Source organism: Dermacentor albipictus, unplaced genomic scaffold (genome assembly GCF_038994185.2).
Source record: "Dermacentor albipictus isolate Rhodes 1998 colony unplaced genomic scaffold, USDA_Dalb.pri_finalv2 scaffold_16, whole genome shotgun sequence".
Lineage (NCBI taxonomy): Eukaryota > Metazoa > Arthropoda > Arachnida > Ixodida > Ixodidae > Dermacentor > Dermacentor albipictus.
Window position 1 is genome coordinate 7,404,322 of NW_027225570.1, and position 21,590 is coordinate 7,425,911.

Below are 21,590 nucleotides of genomic sequence, written 5' to 3' on the forward strand. Positions count from 1 at the left end.
AGCAATGGGGGCTTTAATGTAAAACAGTGACAGAAGTTTCGGACACTTATGGTGTCTCACTCAATTTTTACAACAAACGCACACATCGGCACAGACATAACAGCTGTGATGAACTTTTCCACTATTCAATTTGTCCCCTATCTCCCTTTTTTCTTGGCGTGGCAATATCATGGCGCAAAATGGCCTACGGCTGCTACCAAAATTTTGGTTCACGTGGCCCCAAACAACTTTCGCCATTGGATACTGACGAAGTGCCGCAGGTCAAAACTTGCTGTATCCTATACGGTTGTGACAAAAATCCACTGCCAGCTGGCGCAGTGGTGGGCAGGTCATCGCACCAAGATGGCCTCGAGTATCTTCGGACCAGTAAACCACTTTGTTGATTGGGCGTGACATCACAGGCTTGACTGGTGGCCGGAAGCCGAGATTCAGTCTGCGAGCGACATGTCGACAACTACAGCAAACACTTTTGCGAAGTTTGTTTTTGTGCTTACTGGATAAAATGGCGAAAGCTCGTGTGTAGGCAGAAATCACAGCCTCATGTGACAGCGTTACATGTGCATAGTCAAAGGTCATGCGTATACCTGCACTTTGCGATGGTGCGACATACATTGAGCTGTGTGATGAGCAAAAGCAAACTGCTCCGACAGTCTTGACGATCACAATATTTTGTGTAGATGGTTGTCTGTGAATCACAGCACAGGGAGTACACGTAAATATTTTATACAGCTCACAGTGCCTTTTCTCAAAAGAATGCTCCATCTTAAAGAATACATCTATAGGAGCAAGATCACGCTGAACGTTCTCAAAATACTTCTGAATTCTGTACGTAGCACATCCAAGTGTTTCCATGCTTTCTTTAAGCATTTCTTAGAACACCACCGCTTTGTCGCAGTCCACAGTGAGGACTGCGATAAATAAAAAGGGGAGGGGGGGGGGCGTTCATTTTTAGTGTTTGGATTTATGAACTAGGGATCACTTATTGGCACTATGAAACATTGTTCCAGCGCACAATTGAACACGGATGAGAAGAGAAAGACAACACGAATGTCGGACTTCAACTGAATTTTATGAATGGAAAACAGGGCTTTATGTACGCAGGGAGAGGGGGGGAGCGGCTGCTAGTGCGCAGGACCACCCAAAAATATTTCCTTGGTCCAGGCAACAGTCATCAGAAGTGTCAAACCAAAAGAAGAAAGGAATAAAAGCAAAAAGTGAAAAAAGGGTGAAAAAACCTTTTCCTCTCTTTTCTTCCCCTCTTTTTTACATCACTCAGTACAATCTTGCCCATCTCCTGCCCTACCTAGCTGATTCGACACACCCGTTTGCCCTGAGATAATCAAGTTCTTTTTACCCGAGCGCAACAGAAGGAGCACTGACGCTGTAATTGTTTTCATTAGAGATACAAAAGGCTTCAAAAATTTCCTGGTTTTTCTGAGTGCTAAATTTGCACAACACACGTGTTCATTCGAAAAATGCTTTGCATGCTGGCTTGTGCGAGCAACGGCGACTGTGTTCGGCTAAATGACCAGCGCCACTTAGTGAAGTAGCCTTCCTGCGATGCTCTAGCAGGCGTTCATTCAGACAGCGCTCGGTTTAGCCAATATAGCATTTCCCACAGGCGAGGGGAATACTATACATAACACCAACGTCGCATTCAAGGAGGGCTTTGGTGTGCTTTATTTTGCAGGCTGGCTTCTTCTGGGATTCGTTTACTAGGAGGCACATTCGTTCCAGCTTTTCCGTTGCTGAAAACACAACACGCACCCCACACCTGTCGCCAACCTTCTTGAGGCGGTGAGAAACCTGGTGCCAATAGGGCACTACAACAGGGTGCTTTAGCGTGCGTGGGTCTTTTTTTTTTCTTTTTAGCCTGCGCCCCCCACTAACCTTTACCTAGCGAATCTGGCTCTCTACCACCGAGGCCACGATTTCTCTGTGGAACCCAGCCTTGCCCAGATGCCTTAGCTGGGCGTTGACGCTGTCACGAACTTAATGTTCGCATGACTTCTCTAGAGCAGAGCGGATGCAGTTTTTTGCTATAGCTCTTTTTACGAGCTCGGAGTGGGTCGATTGATAATTAAGAATTTGTTTTTTTTCGAGCGTGGCTTGTACTGCCAGCACATGTGCACTCCATGAAAAATAAGACGTCGAGACGTCTTATAAGACGTCGAGGTACTGCATGCGACCATCCTGCGGCAGTTCGTGCATGAACTTCATTCCAAAGGCGTTACTAGCAAAAATATTGAGAATGTTGCTTATACTGTTTCCTCTAACCTAAGCATCAGTCGTATTCATTACCACGAGGTAATCGTCGACATATCTAAAAACTTTCTGCACACCTGCGTTGTAAAGGGATGCCTGAATGCGCTTGTCAATACTTGCTAAGAAAATATCGCTTAAAAGTGGTGCTAGGCAAGAGCCGATGCACACTCCTTCTTTTTGGATAAAACAGCTGTCATTAAAAGTGATAATGGTGGATGAGAGATAAAAGGATATTAGCTCTAAAAGATTGTTGGTTGATAACCCAGTCATGTTTTGGAAGGCCACTGGTGCCATGTCTTCAATCTGGCTTCTAACCGCGCGGAAAAGCTCAGGATGAGGCAATGAGTCGAACAAATCTTCTACATTGATAGAAAATGCAAACCTCTTTTGACATGAGGTTTCACAGCCAGAAAAATGTTCAATAACCTCTGTAGAATTTTTACCAGAAAAGGGTCTTCTAACGGAATAGTACTAATGTGCTTCTGCAGATACCTTGACAAGATGCCCTGCCAGGAGCCCTTCTCAGTGACAATAGCCCTGAACGGAACAGATTCCTTGTGGGACTTTACAGTAAAGAAAACACTCAAAGACACAATGTCAACAGCGTTGATGCCCTTTCTTAATTTTTCTAGGTAGAGCTCTTTTTGCTTTTATTCCTTTCTTCTTTTGGTTTGACACTTTTGATGACTGTTGCCTGGACCAAGGAAATATTTTTGGGTGGTCCTGCGCACTAGCAGCCCCCCCCCCCCCACTCCCCCTGTGTACATAAAGCCCTGTTTTCGATGAATGAAATTCAGTTGAAGTCCGGCGTTCGTGTTGTCTTTCTCTTCTCGTCCGTGTTCAATTGTGTGCTGGAACGATATTTCATAATGCTAATCACAACCAACTAGCCCAGCTGTCCATACTTAGCGGCCACTGGTTGCTTTTGCATGTATTGCCCGTTGTAAAACGCCCATATACTATAGTTTGCAATCACTTCTGTAAACCCACTCAGAAAGTCCATTTTACTTTTCTGAAATGCATATTTGGCTGCTCTAAAAGCTGTTCCAAAATGGGTTGGGCTTGTAGCATCACTCAAGTTGCAATAAATGCCCTTGTAATTGTTTGCACTACTGCATTGCTGTTCCTTTGCCCCAAGAGCACATTTGAGACCCCACAGTGTTATTATACTGTATTTGCATCTAAATACTGCAACTGCGACTATAATGTGAGCAGGGACTTTCCGTCCTTCAGAAAAAGAAAAAAATATGTAAATATTAATTATAATTCAAAGTGATGTGGCAAAAAAAGGGAAAACAATACATGAAATCGAACGCTCACAGGGCTTTGTTCATCGTTACTGTGAACTGCAGTGACGTGAAAGATTGAGTGCTGACGTCTTTGTTACTGTCGGACAGAACGCTGTCATCCACAGCGACATCCACCTAGGTTATTGGACAAACAGGGCTCAGGGAGGCTGAATGACGACATGAGGAGCTCTGCACATAACTAAAAGAAGCCTTTATTGCTGTCTGCCTGCTAAATATATACCTGTTGCAAAGTGCCGCCTGCTTGCTCTCGGTGCCATCTCGTAGCTGCAAACTCAAGCACATGGCGGCAACCACTACATCTTCCTTCCCGAGATAGCTACAGATCCAACCTGCACAGTGGTCACACTGCACGACTGTATCACATTTGCTTTCATTCATCATGTTGAGGCGAACTTGTTTTGACAGGCAGCCCCTGTATTTCAAGTGAAGGAGGTGCGGCTGTAGATAGCGCAGGCGACGTGCAGGATGAACTGTGTTGCAACGTTCCCATTGTTGACGGCGAGGCTGCTGCCCATCCTTGGATATTCTGGCTTGCTGAGAAAGGCACCAGGTGGTGACGATTGCCCTACAGAATGCTGCTAGGAGTCTCAACCACATATGATCGAGGTCGCTTAGCAGAGCTGAGAACATGACCGCTGCAATCAGTGCCCTTGACCCACACATCATCCCCTGGTTTCAGAGGACTCGGAATGCTTGCACTGTGATGACGATTTAGTTTTTTGCCTGTTGCACCTTGGCCACAGAAATCTTCAAGGCACAGAAATCTGTGCCTTAACTCCCTGCGACTGGGCCATGCCAGGAGAAGTCGTTCTGGCGGTCCCGGAAAGCAAGGTTGCAGTTTTTGTCCCATCGATAATTGTGCTGTAGAGAGGCCCGAAATTCCAGGTGTATTTTGGTAAGCAAGTAGGGCCAGATATGATTCTGAGCTTTTCTCAAGCAGGTCCTTCACGGTCCACACCATGCGTCCTCACCATTACTTTGAGGGTATTGAGCACCGCTTGTCTCACGGCGGAATCCGCAAGGTCGAGCGAATTCGGGGAAAATTCTTAGATGCGAACTGAGGTCTGTTGTCTTTCCGCACGGCATCTGGAATCTCGAAGCAGGCAAAACAACTTCTCACCGCAGCAATGACCGCCTATGCTGCTGTAGTCCCCAGTGTGATTGTTTCAGGGAATCTGGAGTAGTAATCGACTATCAGGACATTGTCACATCCTACAAACTAGAATAGCTTGATTCCCAGGCATTGTCATGGCTTTTCCAGTGTGGAAGTTGGTATCAGTGGCTCGCAACGCACGACTTGAGTCTTGGCACATTTAGCACATAGAGCCACAAGGTGTTCAGTGTGCATATTTCAATTTGGCCACCAAACGCACTTTCGGGCACATTCTTGACAGTGGCGCACCCCTTGATGCCCTTCATGCAGCAGTGTGAGGATGTCTTGGCATTGAGCAGATGGAATGATGATATGGCGATCCAACAAAAGCAAGCCTAACTGCGAGTCGGCCTAGTTTCAACAGATTCATCTTAAAACTTTTTGTGCGCAAACAGAGATGAAGAATAAAAGCAACAAGAAGACGAGCGCTAAAGCGCTCATCCTGGTGTTGCTTCTATTTTTTGTCCCTGTTTGTTTGCGCACAAAAAGTTTTAATATAAAAAAGCAAGCCATCGTACACAATCGGTCTGTCTCTTTTTCTAGTATACAATCTATGTGGATTGGTACTCTGTTCCTGGGTGGCCAGCCTCTTTCACAGTATGTCACAACTGAGGAACACTCTCCATCCCAAGCTTGAAGAAGACGGATATCGTCTAGTCCACTTGCCACTAGTAGATGTAGATCCTTGAGAACTTCACTTACTTAGATTTCCAAACTGTTAACGACTTTTGAGTTTGGCGAGTCGCAGGGTGCTCGTGATGGTAGGGAGTGTTAGTTTAGGGTATGCAAGCGGTTTGTGTAGGCAAGAACTAGGGGAAATGGTACTGCGCTTGCGCAGACCCCTACGTCTGGGTCTGCGCATACACAGTACCGTCGCCCCTAGCTCTTGCGTATGCAAGCTGCTTGCGTCCCCTAATCTAAATCTCTCTAGTGTATTGGCCGTAGCTAAGAGTTTCCCAGGTGCATATTTGACAATGTACTGATAGCGCATCAGCTTGGTCCGCATTCGCTGTACTCGAGGTGGCGAATACTTCCAGGTCCTTTGTCAAAAGGAGAACTACAAGCAGAAAATTAGCCGACTCGACCTCAGCGCTTAGACCACCGAGGTACTGTCAAACCTAGTCACGGCCCTTACGACGGCCAGAGACTCCTTTTCCATTTTATTGCAGTGTCCTTTTGTGGGAGTGAGGGATCTTGAAGCCTAGGCCAGAGCATGTCGAATTTCAGAAGGTTGGTGTAGTGTTGCGAAGCGCGAATGATGAGACAAGACTGCATTGACGGGGAACCACGGAACTGACTTTATTCCGATGGCAATCGCTTATATATAGCTGATTTAATTGACAGCGCCCCCTATACACAACACATTCCCCCCGCATTAAAAAAAGAAATGAAAGAAAAATCAATCCATTTTCGCGCACTCACTTCACAGCACATGGCATGAACGACGCTCTTACAGTCAGGTAAGCTCGTAGTCTTCATATCACGCTGGCATTCTTCTTGTTCATTCTGGCCTAGTGCGTGGTGGCGTTGTGGTTGTGGCCAACTACGACCGAGAGATGGCCTGCTGATCAGGAACCTCTAGTATAGACTCCGTTACTGTGGGCTGTGCAACATCAGAATGGGTAGTGCTTCCCTGGATGTCTTCTGATGGCACCATTTCAGATTGATTCTCGACGGTAGTAGGGGTATCTTGCTCCGCCATCTTCCCTATGGGAAGATCCAGGTCACAGGAAAACCCTGAGGCTGCACTGCGTTGCGCTGTAACCATGTCAGCTAGGGCTTGTGCCTGTCCTGTCCCTACTTTACCAATTACTGTTAATTTTGATGCATTCCATTTCGTGCCGTGTGCCAGCAAAAACGAATTCTTACCCACTCGTCTCTCCACTTAGATCGGCAAAGAAAACTTGTGTTTCGTCTTTGGTCCACCTTGCTTTATTTTTACGAAATCGCCTGGCTCAATGGTAGACGCTCCGGCACCTCGTTTTTCATCGGTGTACTTTTTTGTTCGTTGTTGCTGCTCCGTATCGCGCTGTTTCAATTTTTCCATGGCGACATGCGGCTTATTGAAATATTCCCTTTCTGGAAGGCCGACAACATCCAATCTTGTTCTGGATCTCCTTCCATGCAGTAGGTAAGCCGGTGTCGCTCCTGTAGTTGCATGTGGGGTGGCCCTGTAAACACCCAGGTAGTCCCAGATTGCCTCCTTCAGTGATCTTCGTTCCAATGTCGCAACCTGAATATATTCCTTGAGAACGCGGTTGAACCGCTCAATCTGACCATTGTATTGCGGGTAGTACAATGTTGTAACGCAGTGCCGGATTCCCCGATCTCGTAAAAACTGCTCAAAACATGTTGACATGAACTGATGCCCATTGTCACAGTGCTTTTCGGGTACCCCTCTCTTGCAAAAAGCTCTAAAAGCACTTTCACTACTGCCTGTGCAGTGACTGTGGACACAAATGCCACCTCGAGCCACTTGCTGTGGTAATCAATAATAGTGATTGCAAACCTTCACTCCGGAGGGGTTCGCTCCATCGGTCCAACGATATCGATTCCAAGCTTTTACCATGGCTTCTCAGGCCACTTTACTGGCTCCAATGGGGCCATTATGGTTTTTGCAGATTTATCTGATGCTTTATCTGATGCTTTTCAGATAGCAAAATTCCTAACCAGAGATTCAACATAACTGTCCATTCCGGGCCACCAGTACTGTTCCCTCAACCGTTGTTTGATCCTTACAATGCCTGGATGCAATTCATGTGCCATCATGACCAGCCTGGAAGTGAGCGTCGCTGGGGGAACGACCCGTTCAGCTCGAAACAGTAGCCCATCTATAACCGACAGTTCTTCTTGTATACGAAAAAACAACCTTAGTTTTCCAGCTGAACGGCCTTTTTCCGGCCATCTGGACACAACATGCTGCGCCACCTCATTTAGCAATGAATCCTCAGCTGTTGCTGCTTGCAACTCACTCTTAGTGATCATGCTGGAAACCACAGCAACTACTTCCTCCACCGGTTCGTCCTCTGCAGAGGTCAAAGGTAACCTAGAAAGTGCATCCGCAACGACATTGGTGTTCCTCTTTGTGTACTGCACAGTGAAGTTGTATCTCAACAGTCTAGCACACCAACGTTCAATACGCAGTGGGCATCTTCCAACCCCATTTGTGGACAGCAGTGTCACCAAAGCCTGATGATCAGTTCATAAGACAAACCTGCGGCCCCACAGATAAATGTGCCAATGTTCGCACGCCCATAAACATGCCAGTGCCTCTCGTTCCCTGGTAGAGTACTTGCATTCTGTTAGAGTTAGTGTCCTCGAAGCAAATGCCACTGTACATATTTCTCCATTGACTACCTGCTGTAGCACAGCTCCCAGTCCATATGCCGAGGTGTCAGTGGTCACTAGTACAGGCAAAGACTCGTTGAACATAGCCACCACCCCGCATGATGACAGCATCTCCTTGATCCTGCAAAAACTCTCCTCGGTGCTCTGGTCCCACACAAACTTCTGTCCTTTACGAAGAAGCCGTCGCAGCGGCTCCACCACGTATGCATAATTAGAAAGAAAATTGGAGTAATAGCCTACGAGCCCAAGGAAAGACCGCAGCAAGACTACATCAGCAGGCGTTTGTGCTTTAATCACAGCATCCATCTTTGACTTGAGTGGGGCAAGACCACTTACACTCACGTGGTGTGCCCAAAAAGGAGAGTTCCTTGACAGCGAACAAGCATTTCTGATTTAGCAGCAGCCCCACCTCAGCAATCCAATGCAATACCTCGCGAAGGTTACGGTTGTGCTCGTTCTTGGTCTTTCCAAAGGCTATGATGTCGTCAATATAAAACAACACGCCCTTGCAGCCTTTCAAGATTTCTTGCATCATTCGTTAACACGTGGCTGGAGCCGATGCGAGGCCAAAACACACTCTGCGGAACCTAAATAAGCCTTTGTGCATAATAAACGTTGTTAATTCGCGACTGTCTTCGGCTAATTCCACTTGATGGTAGGCTGCAGCAAGATCCAGTTCGGGAACCATGCTGCTCTGCTCAGCGCATGCAACAGTTCCTCCGTGTGTGGCAAAGGGAATCCATCATTGACTACTGGGTTGTTTGCCTCACACAAATCGACACATAGACAAATAGTTCCATCCTTCTTCTGCACAACCACTATAGGAGACACCCATTCCACAGCACTGACCTTTTCTATAGTGCCTGCATTCAATAATCTTGCCAGTTCAGCCGCTACTTTCTCTCGCAGCGTCAGGGGCAAATATCGAACCTTCGCTGCTACTGGTTTTACATCTGCACGCCGCTTCACAGAATGTACAAAGTTTTTCGCTAATCCCAACTTATCAGCGAAAAAAAAAAAGGAAAACTCACATAATTCAGGAGGAAGCGACTGGGGGCTGACCGTGACTTGTAGACACTTTAGTGTAGAACCGATGATGTATAACTGTAGCTGGTGGACCGCATCCAGTCCTAGTAATACCATGCCTTGGGGAACAACGTAAAAGTGAAGGCAAGCCGAGTTGTTCCCGCGTACAACTCTGGCTGTGAACCATCCCAAGACTGGAATTTTCATCTGTGAAAAATTCCGCAGCGTCGCTGAAGCCGCAGTCAAAGGGAACCTGTTGGTGAACTTGGCTCGATAAACGTGGTCTGGCAAAATAGACACCAACGACCCAGTATCTACCAGCAACTGAAGTGGCTCATTCTCAATAACGACGCCAATGATCAAAGTCCTTTGTTCCACTTGTCTGACCACCAGCACAGTGAGCACATCCTCCTCGATAGCGCCGTCGTTTCGGACCGCATCCCGCTCCGCCGACCTGCCACAGACCGCTCGGAAATATCCCATCCTGTGGCGCTGGGAGCAACGTTTCCCCCGTGCTTTGCATTCCTGTGAATTAGCTTGGTACCTTGTAGAGCCGCACCGGTAACACCTGCGCACCGGCGTCATTGCCGTGTCGCTGTCTGGCCTTCTGCCTTGAGATACGTGCTGCACTATGTCCGTTTGCGATGACACTTGGTCATAGATCGCAGTACCCTCCGCTGCCTGCTTGTACGTCTGCTGCATTTCCACTGCCTCTGCGAGCGTAATGTGACCCCTTCACGAGCAATTTCTGTTGCAGCTCAGTGCTCCGTACTCCGTCAACAACCCTGTCTCGCAGAGCTGCTTGCAAGAAATGCCTGAAGTCGCACGTCTTTTCTTACTGTAGGAGGGCGCTTATGTACTCTCGTATCGGCTCATTCGGCAGTTGCCGACGTAACGTGAATCGACGTCGCTCGGCCAGTATGTTGATGGTGCTTGAGAACTGCCGCTCCAATAGGCCTAACGCCTCCGTGTAACTATCCCCTTCACTTGTCTCTGTCTTGTCTTTTCCTGCTAGTTTCCTTGTCACCGGCCCGGCTTTTGTCCTGTCTGACGTTCGTGCCAGCTCTGGACCCAATGTGCGAAAAACACAGTGTCCCTCGACCCCAAGACACTGTAGCAGAATGGCCTTTTTCCGTAGTGGCGGTTGTGCGTCCAGCCTTGTCACTTCAAGGAAATTTGTGAAATCATCGCGCCACTGCTCCCATGGAATTGTTGCATCTCCAGGAGTCTCCAGGAAATGCGGTAGTGGTAGTAGTCCGTACGCTGCCATCTCGTAGGTGACTCCCCTTGGAACAGCACGAAGCCAGGTAAGGGAAAGCAGTTCGTCGCTAGCTCGCTAGTTTCACCAACTGTGCCAGAACTGTACTTATGCAAAGCGCAGAATGATAAGACAAGACTGCATTGACGGGGCACCACGGAACTGACTTTATTCCGATGGAAATTGCTTATATATAGCTGATTTAATTGACAGCGCCCCTTATACACAATAGTTCGTCCTGGAGCAAGCCGGCTCCCAGGCCATGACAGCTTGCATCAGCCGATACTATAGTTGGGTAAAGTGGGATGTGCTTAGCCACACATGTATCAGAACTGAGCAATGACCTGATGCGGGCGAAAGCTTGCTCTTGGCTGTAACCCCAAGTCCAGGCGTCGTTCTTGTTCAAGTGTGAACAACTGGGTGCATAGGCGTCAGACAGGTTTGGAAGTGGGCCACATGGTTGGCCCATTCGAAGCAATCGGCGAACATCGCTGACATTGACTGGTGGTGGGAGGTCCATGATAGCCTTGACGTTATTTCGGAACTGACATTTCTTTTCGTTGAGTGCTGCCTGCTTGATTTAGGCAAGCCAGAATGTCAGCTAGGTGTTGGTCGTATTCTTGGTGGTCCCTACCGAAGGCTAGTGTATCATCTATCATATTGACGACTCTGGTAGTGCCTTCAACTAGTCGTGACATGAAGCATTGAAAATATTTGCGCACTTTCGCGATAGCGAAAGAAAGACGTCTGTAGCTAGCAGCCAAAAGAAGCGATGAACATTTTCAGTTCTTCACTCTCGCAACTTAGTTTCATTTGGTGGAAGCTGGATCTTGCATTGAGCTTGGAAAAGACTCGTGCCCCACCAAGCTGGCCCATGATGTCTACAACCGTTGGCAGAATGTAGCATTCCCGCTGGATCACCTTGCTAAGATTCGTGAAATCGACACAGAGCCTGTACCTGCCTGATGGTTTCGGCACAACGACAAGGCCTGAACACCATGCAGTTAGCGTGTTGACTTTTTGGATGACCCCTTCAGTTTCCATGCCATCCAGTATCTTCTTCACCTGCTCGAGTAGAGGGAGGAGCATTTGTTTTGGAATGCTCAATGAAAAGGGACGAGCATCTGGACAAAGGCGGATGTGGTATTCATCTTGCACTTCCCCCACTCTACGAAAAATTTTGGCCTGGGTTGACAGAATGCTCTTGATCGAGTTCAAAAATTGAACAGCGCCTGAGTCTTCAATTGTTGGTAGTCCCAGAACATGTGTCGTCTGATTCTTGACAACATACAGTGTCTGCACAGTCGCCAGGTTAGGCCACTCTGAAGTTGCAGTGAAAGATCCCAGCATGTGCAACCTTGGATTTCTGGGACCGGATACCTCAGTTTCACACTTCGTCCAACATAGCAGACAATCCCTGGAAAGAATGCTTACTCATCATTACTTTTGCTCCTCAGTCTATTTTGAACTCTGCAAGGTGAGCATTCACGCGTACGTTAGTGTATCTGCCCGATGTGTACTCAGTGCGTGAAGTTCGATAGAACCCAACAGCTCTTACTACTTCTTGGCCTTGTAAACGTCAGCAAAGTGACCTTACTTCTTACAGAAATTGCATGTAGCCTTACGAGCGGGGCACTCGTTCTGTGGGTGGAGACAGTGGCCGCAGTCTGACGCAGCCCATGACCTATATTCTATGCTCACTAACAATCCTCAACGTTTTTGGCGCGTAATAAACCCGAAGAGCTATCCCGATTTAACTCTAGTTGATGAGCACGGTGATATGGTCCACCACTCGGAATGTGCTGATTTATTGAATAGCGCATTTTCATCTGTATTTACACAGGAAGACCCCATATCTTCACCAACCCTTCACAATCTCATTAACATATCAATGCCAGAAATAATTGTTAGCGAAGCAGGTATTTCTTCTTTACTAAATAAACTTAAAGTTTCTTCCGCCTCTGATCACACAGGCATTAATAATAAAGTGTTAAAACATTTGTCACCTAGTTTATCACCTATATTATGTGCACTCTTCTCGCAGTCTTTATCAACTAACACTATTCCGCACAATTGGAAGGTGGCAAAAGTCATACCCATTTTTAAGTCCGGAGACCGAACTTACCCATTAAATTACCGCCCCATCTCCTTAACTAGTACTATTTGTAATTTACTTGAACACATCTTGTATACTGAAATCATTAACTACTTAGAAGAGCACAAAATTATTGTTGATTACCAACATGGCTTTCGTCGTGGTTATTCATGCGAAACACAGTTAGCCGGCTTTTTACGTGACATACATTCATACCTAGACCTAGGGTTTCAAGTTGATGCTATCTTCCTGGATTTCTCGAAAGCTTTCGATCGCGTTGCTCACCATAGACTAATACTGAAGCTAATGAACCTTAACATACACCCAACCGTTATTGGATGGATTAAGGATTTCCTCTCATCCAGAGTACAATATAGGTCTGTTAACAACAATAATTCCTCTTATACCAAAGTAACCTCCGGTGTTCCGCAGGGCAGCGTTCTTGGCCCTTTACTTTTCTTAATCTATATTAATGACCTGCCTAACTGTGTGTCTTCCCACATCAGACTTTTTGCCGATGACTGCATAATATATCGATTAATTTCATGCGACAATGGCAAAGATATTCTTCAAACCGATCTTAACGCTATTAACACATGGTGTTCAACATGGTTGATGACTCTTAATACAGCTAAAACGAAGTTATCATTTACTAGGCGCAACCACCGTATTCCAACATCGTATGTAATATCTAACAACATAATTGAACTTATAACTTCATATAAGTACCTTGGTGTTCACTTACAGTCTGATCTAATGTGGCATCATCACATCCGCCTGACGTTGGCATCAGCTAACCGCTCTTTAGGCCTCCTCAAACGCAACCTTAAGCATGCTCCAGCTAAACTACGCAGACTAGCATACATCACATTAATACGCCCTAAAATCGAGTACGCATCAGCCATCTGGGATCCTTTTCAAACATATATCACCCAAGAAATCGAATCACTGCAAAACCGCGCGGTCCGTTTCATTTTTTCTGATTATTCACCCTATACTAGCATTTCAGCACTAAAAGCTCGCGCTCAACTTGACGACTTATCGCATCGCCGCAGAATTGCCCGCCTCTCACTGCTGCACAAACTTTATCATCATCCGCACCTTCACCGTATCTTCGAACCAGCGACAGCCTTCTTTCCACGCACAGACCATATCTTCTAGATAAAACGCATCAGTTGTCGCTCAGCTAACTATGCTAACTCCTTCGTTCCCCGAACAATCGTTGCATGGAATAACCTACCATCACACATTGCTACACAAACCGATTTCGCAACCTTTCAGGAACTTTTACGCAATAGTTACGTGTAAATATCCATCATGTACCATTTTCTTCATACGTTGTTCAGTGTATATATTGTTTTGATCATTTGTCTTACCATTCTGCGTGCACATTGTACAAGTGGATTCATGTCTCATTAATTTGTTAACGTGACAACTGACGCAGTTTCGAGCAACACCCCATTTTACTTCTTTTACATTGTACCTATTTAATTCCCTTAATTTATTTTCTCAGACAGTTTTGTATTTTCTGTCTGAGTTTCACTCGCCTAATGTATTTCGTATATTGTTTTACTTGTGTATTTTGCTTTTGTATAACTTTTGTGTTTTCTTTTGTAAAAATTTTGTATAACTTTTGTGTACTTCAGTTGTTTTTTCTGTAACGCGCAAAGCTCACATTTTTTTTCATGTATCGGTACCCCCTATGTAATACCCCTTCGGGGGCCTTTAGGGGTATTATGAAATAAATAAATAAGTAAGTGCAAGTTGACCGAGTTGGCTGCGCCGACTTGCAACAGTATGACAACACGCTTGGCACTATCTTCTTTCGGCATGCTGCGTTGACGTTCAAGCTGTGAAAAACTGCGCTCTTGCACAGTATAACGAAGTGCCATAAAAAATTAATCGATTAAGTCCCTTGCTCTTGTATTAGGTGATGAAATCAGCAGCTTTCATAAATTTCGTTGACTGGGTGAAAGAAATGCGATGCTAGCTTACCTTGACCTCCGCAAACGAGAGGGTTTCTGCAGTTGATGCTCCCAGTGACAAGACGCTACGTTCTCGAGGTCCCATAATATACAAAAGCGTGTGCACCTGCACTTCATCAGTGGCTGTGTCGAGACGGGCGGCAAAAGCAATGTCTTTGTACGCCACTATCCATGTTGGCCACTCCCTTGGGCATGTGAAGGTAAATGGGGGCAGGGGCTGAAGTCCAGGCATTCCGACACACAGCATGTTGGCCTTGGTATTCCCGGCATCTTCACTGGCTGCCTCATTCATAACCGCTGCATTAAGTGGCGACATGACGACACGAGCGACTCTGCCTGTAACAACAAAAGGAAGCCTTTATTGCTGTCTGCCCATTAAATATATAATTGTTGCAAGGTGCCGCACCCTTGCTCTCAGCAAAATCTCCTAGTTGCAAACTCATGCTCAAGGTGGCAACCACTAGGAACAGGACTTCAGAAATGCCCCTGACACGACTAAACATGGAGACTCCTTTTATGGATTGCACGGGGACGCATTGCGCTACATTGAAGACCGCTCACTTGACCTGCATGCAGAACAGTGCCGATTGTCTTGCTCAAGGTTGCGATTAATATACCGTAACTACATCGATGCAGCAGTAACATTGTTCTAAATCGGGAGGAGAAAGATGGTGCAAAATGCACTGATGGCAACTACCGGCTTGCTGCTCTTGCGAGACACACAGGAGGGCTCCATACATGGGAGTGATCACAGTGGTGTTTACTTGTTTAGTGCCCTGCAGTTTGAAGCACTCTTTAAAAATGAAGAAAAAATAACAAACAACAGTGTTATTGAAGTCGAGGTTTTGACGGAAGCCCGTCTGGTTGGGAGGCATCATGAAGACACCCTTCTTAATGGTGTTATTAGAAACTATAACATTGTGCATTATATTTGTGTCATATTGTTATATTTGTTGTTATTATTGTTATTGTTAATTATTTTTACCATTGTTATTGGTGTTATATTTGTTTCACAAACCTGTACACGACGTGGCATGTTCTTAGACCAGAAAACTCTCATTATACGCGTGTGAATATGGCGTCCCTCTGTTTCCAGTGCACGCACACTGACGCCTGTGCTATCCTGACGCAGGTACAAGAAGAACCTCAAGGCCCTCTATCTAGTCCACCCGACTGGCTTCGTCAAGATACTCTACCAGCTCTTTCGGCCCTACATTAGGCGAGTGTCTGCTTCCCTGGCGTACCCGAGTGATGAATAGATCAAGTGCTTCAACAAATCCAAAAAAGTATTGGAAAGAAGTTCTGTACTACATCTGCCACTTAACTGACGTTTTTTTGCTGTGGAATACTATGTTGCTTAAAATTTTTCTCTGGCACATTTTTATGTTGAGGAAGCCACTTTTTCCTTGCCCAGTGGTCTCCATGCAGCCTTCATACTTTACTTTGTGAGAAATTAGAAATATCTTGTATTCAGTATTTGATTTAATCTTTTTAAAGTGGCTGACCCATTTTGCTGTTCTCTCTCACATTGCTCACAGTTGGCGCTGTAAGGATATTGATATGTGCACATTGTTCCAAGTTTTTCCGGTGACCGTTTTCCACCAGCTAACCACCGTTACAAAGTTGTCACTCGGCACAAGGCACGCCTTCATGTATCGGAACTTTCTGGAATGTTTTTGCTGATTCTATAGTGAAAGAATCTTGTCCAATCAGATGGTGTATGCAAAGTGAATAGCATTGTACATTCTGGAACATACGTGAGTGCCAGTGATTATGCTGGAATGTACGATAAGTCATGTATAAATAGCTGGCACACTTTTGACCATAGATCAGATTTTGACAATTGTGCTTTGCATATTACTTGTATTCCAGCACACAACTTTGCTGAATAAAGAGGTAACCTCTTAACTCGCACCTTTCGCGGGGTCATGTTTTTCATTGTCGCGACGATGTGACAGTAAGCTTCCCCTTAAATTCCATAAAGATTTGATTGGTTGACTTTTGATTGATTTATTGATTGAATGATTGATTCACTTATTTGTGCAGTGCCAAATTTGGAAGGAAAATCTCTTACGTGAACCACCTGCACGAGCTGAAGCAGCATGTCCACTATGACCAGCTGCGCATACCTGAACAGGTGCTCGAGTGAGTAGTACACTGTGGGCCATTATTGCTCTCTGTTTATTTTATTTCTTTACACATACCGTCAATCCCTCATGGGATTATAACAGGAAGGGTGATAAGATTATTGGTAAAAACCTTGCGAGGAAAGCACAGGGGATGTCAACTCCGTTTAATGCAAGTGTAGAAATACAAAGGGAAACGGATGTGAATGTAAACCCAGTAAAATTCCTGTGGGAGTGCAGCTTTTACATTATGCAGACAATGTTCATATGGACTGAGTTACGGTGACAACTATGCCCCCATACTTGAGTATTCGTATGTGTGTAGTAAAACTATACCTGGCACTGTCAGTCATCATGGCCACGGTGACGGAAGTTGGTTCATCCTAAGCATCTGGTTAGACCTATACTGGAAGTTTGTTCAATTATGCAGAAATTGTGCTAGATGAAAAAGGTTGCAATGCAGACGTATCGACATTTGCTTGCAGCACTGGGTATGTCATTGCAAAGCGGATGCACAAAACTTACACAGTCGCACTAGCATTCTCTGCTACCCTGTTCTCGTGGGTACGGTACAGTGTCTGGCTGCAACTTAAGCACACTTTGTGGCCTTTTACCTACAGAGGGACACAGGTGTGGCTTGTGCCTCTCTGCTTTTTGTATTTCTTGTACTATAGATATATCAAGAAACGAGACCGATGTGTGCAGAAGGTTTCAATGCTGAGATTGAAACCGAATAGCGTTAAAGGCCAACTGCAACAAAATTTTGGACTACATAGAAAGTGTAGATATAAAGAAGCATACGTGCAAAATTTTACGTTTGAAATATGAGTGGAAGCATCACAAAAACCTCACAAAAATGGCCATTTTTTGTACCAAAACAAGAAAAGAAAAAAAAGGAAAATGCTGCCGCCATTACTGCGCACCGGAAATGACGCATGACCTAGAGCTTGCCTCACCATTACCTCCAAGAGTCGGCATCTGCGCACGGTGCACTGCAGTACAATCTCAGAGGTGACATGCTGGGTCATGGTCGCTGACCACCAGGTGCACCCATCGCCTACTGAGGGGCTGCTAATAAGGAAATTGTACAACTATCAGCCCCGCAGAATCGGCCAGATTGCTCCAGTGGTACTGTATTTACTCAAACGTAACTTCACCGCACTTGTAGCATGAAGGTCAACTTTCCAGTCACGTGAAATAAAACAAAACTGCGAATGTAACGCATGATGAATGGAAAAAGAAATGGCCCCTTTATTCGAGGAACCACAATTGGAAAACAATTTCTTTTTGCTCACCATGGCCATCTGAGCTCGGGCAATCACTTTCTCAGATAGTGTTAATTTCGCACCTAATGCGTCCCCAACAAGTGTTTCTGGCACTGCGCCAAGCTGGCCATCTGTACACCGTGCCAAGAGCATATATCGGCCGTATACTTCACGGAGTTCAGTGACGGGTCACGCCGAGTCTTGTGAAAATGAAACTATTTCTGAAAGGGATTGCTCGAGAATCCAGTGGTCTTGCATGCCGTCAAACTCGTTTGAGATTAAGCACTTCTTAAAAGACCTCACAATCATATCATTTGGGGGCAGTACCGAGCCACTGCAAGTACCATAGAGCCCTTCCAACCAGCCTCTCTTTTAACCCCTTAACTGCCAATGATGAGTTACCTCGGCCTGACAAAAGTTGTACTACTTTGTACAATGCCTTTTGCTAATTTTCAGAAAAGAGCAGTAAAAAGAATTGCTATAGGCATTTCTGGTGTTATGTTTTTTAGGGATGAATGGCAACATGAATGCTGGCAAAAAGAAATCTACACTTTGGTAAATTAGGTAAACAAAATTTCTAATGGCAGTTAGGGGGTTGCTGGTCCCGTCATCCGCAATTAGACTTGTTGACGTCAGAGCCATGGCAGAGTTTGCCAGCTACATCACAATGGCTTGTCTCTAGAAGCAGGCATCATACCGACCTTTCTGTGTCACCATAATGTCTTCAATGAATGGAGTGCATGTGTAGAAGGCTGCAGGGTACTGCAGCACTGTTACCATAACACCAGTCGCAGGCATGGTGAAAATGGCGTCGTTTCGAACAAAAATAACTTCTGTCAACTTGCCCATGAGATTGGATTGAGACGTAAAAGCACAGGTTGCCAACGTAACACTAAAAACCACGGGATTTAGAATATGTTTCAAAAGGGTCAGTGTTGTCGTTATTGAAATGTACTGCGAAGGTGGAGTTCAAGCAACGAAAATAATGAAAAAACACTCTGGTTACAATTTAGTAAATATCGTATATACTACTCATATATAACCAATTTAGCTAAAGTGAACTTTCATTGTCATTTCCCTTTAAAGGTGGGAGGGCTGCTGCATAACACTCATGGGGAACAGCCTCGCAGATGACGCTTGCAATGGTGTGAGCTTTGTGCACATACACTCTAGTCTATTTTACAGGCACGGTCGGTTATGCAGTGCTCACTGGGCGGCTTGCTATGTGTTATTAAACAACTGACTGGGCTTTGGAAGAGGGTAGGTGTGGCAGTGAAGGTTGTCGGGTGCAGGCATGACCGCAAGCTCCTGTCCAGTGCGAAGGGGGCGCGGATCCCACACTCTCACAGCAGTGGCTTCTTCAACCAGGCCGCAACCACATACCAGCCAACGCAGCAGTTCCGGGCCTCTCTTGAGCAGTGAGTGCAGAATTGATCAATCTATCAATAAATCAATCAATCAGTCAGTGAATGAATCAGTCAATTAATCAATCAGGTGATTTATAAAATAGACAACCAGGCTAGTTGATTCATCACTACTTGAATACAGCATGACACTGTAACGAGAATGGACAGCAAAGGGGCAACAAGCCACTGGTGGTGACAAAACCAACACTACAACGATCTAATGAAGGTGCTCTGTGCTAAGCATCAAGGCCAAAAAGGCGCCCGCAGTTCTGTACAGAGAGTGGTGCCGGATCGTCCACCAAACCAACGAGTTTCTTCGGGCATCAATATGCTAGCAGCTGCCTAAAAAAGAAAAGAAATGGCTCAACCGTGAGCAGCAGAAGGTGCTCTTCGTGGGAGACCGTGAATCTGCTGCTGAACACTTTCAGAGTCGGCAGCGTGGCTCGAAGTTCACCGATCAGCTGGAAAAGCTGGCCTACTGCAGGGCCATCTCAAGGAAAGTACTTGAAGAGCTCCGCCCAGGTTATTTTTTTGAATGCGTGGACATTGTGAGGCGGACTAAGGACCATGAGATAAAGCCTGTAAGTTTGTGTCCCCTCTCAGATTTCTTCACTGAAAAGAAACTCAAGCTCTCGCTTTCTGATAAGGAAGGCCATTCCGTGGTCCTATCGGAAAGCCCATTTTCAGAGAAGGCTAATGCTGTGATTTTGAAGAACTTGATACGAGTTTCTGCACAGCACTGACTTACAATTGCAGTTGCAACGGCTGTTGTAAGTCAGTGCCATGTGTGTCCCATCCTCTATTCTGTTGTCCGGAATAAATTTTTAGTGGTATTTTTTAAACATTATGGAAAACCACCAACTCACCCAATCTGCCATTCTCCTTCAACATATTCTTTGTTGCAACGATGTACAAGCCAGGTGTACTGTTTCGTGCGATCCTCTTTGAGAAGCCCACGTGGCTCCTGGTGCTTTCCCAGTTCCTCTGGCAACAGCTTGCGTGTCTGACAAGAGACCCGTTCCGGGCCTTCGTTGAACATCTTAGCAGCAGCGCTGACCTGGGTGACTCCACGGCATTGATGCCAAGGAACGTTGTTACTTGCTGCCTCACATGAGGCGATATAAAGCTTGGAAAATTTGCATCGTGCAGTTCAGCAAACAACTTGTATTTTGGTCACATTGTGGTTTGGGTGTTAAATGATTCCTGGAATTCTCACGTTTCATCTTCGGTCAACTTATGTCAGTGTTAGTTAGGAACCATACGTTCAGAAGGCAAGTGTTTGTGTATAGGATCCTGTGCTGCACCATTTCAAGGGACATCTTCCTCACCCGTGGAATGTCGGAGCAAATGGAAGGAAACTTTTTAGTTGTGTGGACAATTATACAGTATTTGGTCTTTGTAACAACTGCTTTTCAAAGAGTGCAGGTTCAGCCTAAAGTTCACGGTGGAGATGGCCCAGGATAACATCCTCCAATTTTTTGACACTAGACTTTCTTTTAAGCTTAGGCGACCCACTCGTAAAAAAGCCCCTCTTGAATTTCTCATCGAACTGTATTATACAAATAAAAAATTGCTTTTTTATTTTCTTGTTTGCCCACCTTGTTGTCCAGATCTTGTACCTACAAACTGCAGACCAGCTTTCGTCATCAAATAGCCCGTCTCAGATCAGCCTCAGTCACATAATAAGTGCTGCTCATACCAGACTCATCCCTATCATAAAAGGAGATGTCAAGGGCAGTCACAGACAGGATGAGGGCACAAAAAATATCGCAACATTCCTATATGTGCAAAAGCTCTTGCATGGTTTGCAAAATGTTGTGGCATGCTATGGAGTAATGACAGCGTTCACCACACATAACAGGCATTCGCAGTTGTGTTTGCAGATCAAGAAACAAAATTGAAACTCTGTTGCGTACCGAGAGGGTGGTTGTCAAATAAAACACAAGGAGCATTACACTTTGTGCAAAACTGCTGTACTCTGTGCCATTCAGCTCTGGCAAGTCTTACGTTGGCCAGGCAGGTGCATCAATAACAGAGCATGATTTGTCCCGGTCCAACTCGGCACGCTCCCACTTTAGATAGACTGCTGCCATAGTTGTGGTTGCAGGCCTTTGTCTATAGACACCCACATTTGGTCCCTTGACAGGCGACATATTAATTGCAAAACTGTAGAGGCATTCTACAGTATTAAAAAGATGGGAGATGCACGCGTCAGCCTGTCAGCTATTTTATTAACAGAAGAAGACCTTGTGTATCTTTGCTGCATGTGTTGTGGGATCGACTGATCGCAAACGTTTGCACTGTGTAGGTTTATACCACCTTGTTTGTCATGATGGTAATTTCACTACCAGGC

General features: G+C 45.6%; 1 protein-coding gene across 5 annotated transcripts in view; it reads left to right on the forward strand.

Annotated features, from left to right (window-relative positions):
• The window catches only part of LOC135901674 (rho GTPase-activating protein 1-like), a 148,747-nt gene that overhangs the window by 94,757 nt on the left and 32,400 nt on the right, over positions 1-21,590 (forward strand). For all 5 annotated transcript variants that reach the window (XM_065431516.1, XM_065431515.1, XM_065431514.1 and 2 more), the window contains 3 exons: positions 15,573-15,659; positions 16,487-16,585; positions 19,124-19,249. In XM_065431516.1, the coding sequence (XP_065287588.1) occupies positions 15,573-15,659; positions 16,487-16,585; positions 19,124-19,249 (312 nt within the window). The remainder of the gene's footprint in view (positions 1-15,572; positions 15,660-16,486; positions 16,586-19,123; positions 19,250-21,590) is intronic.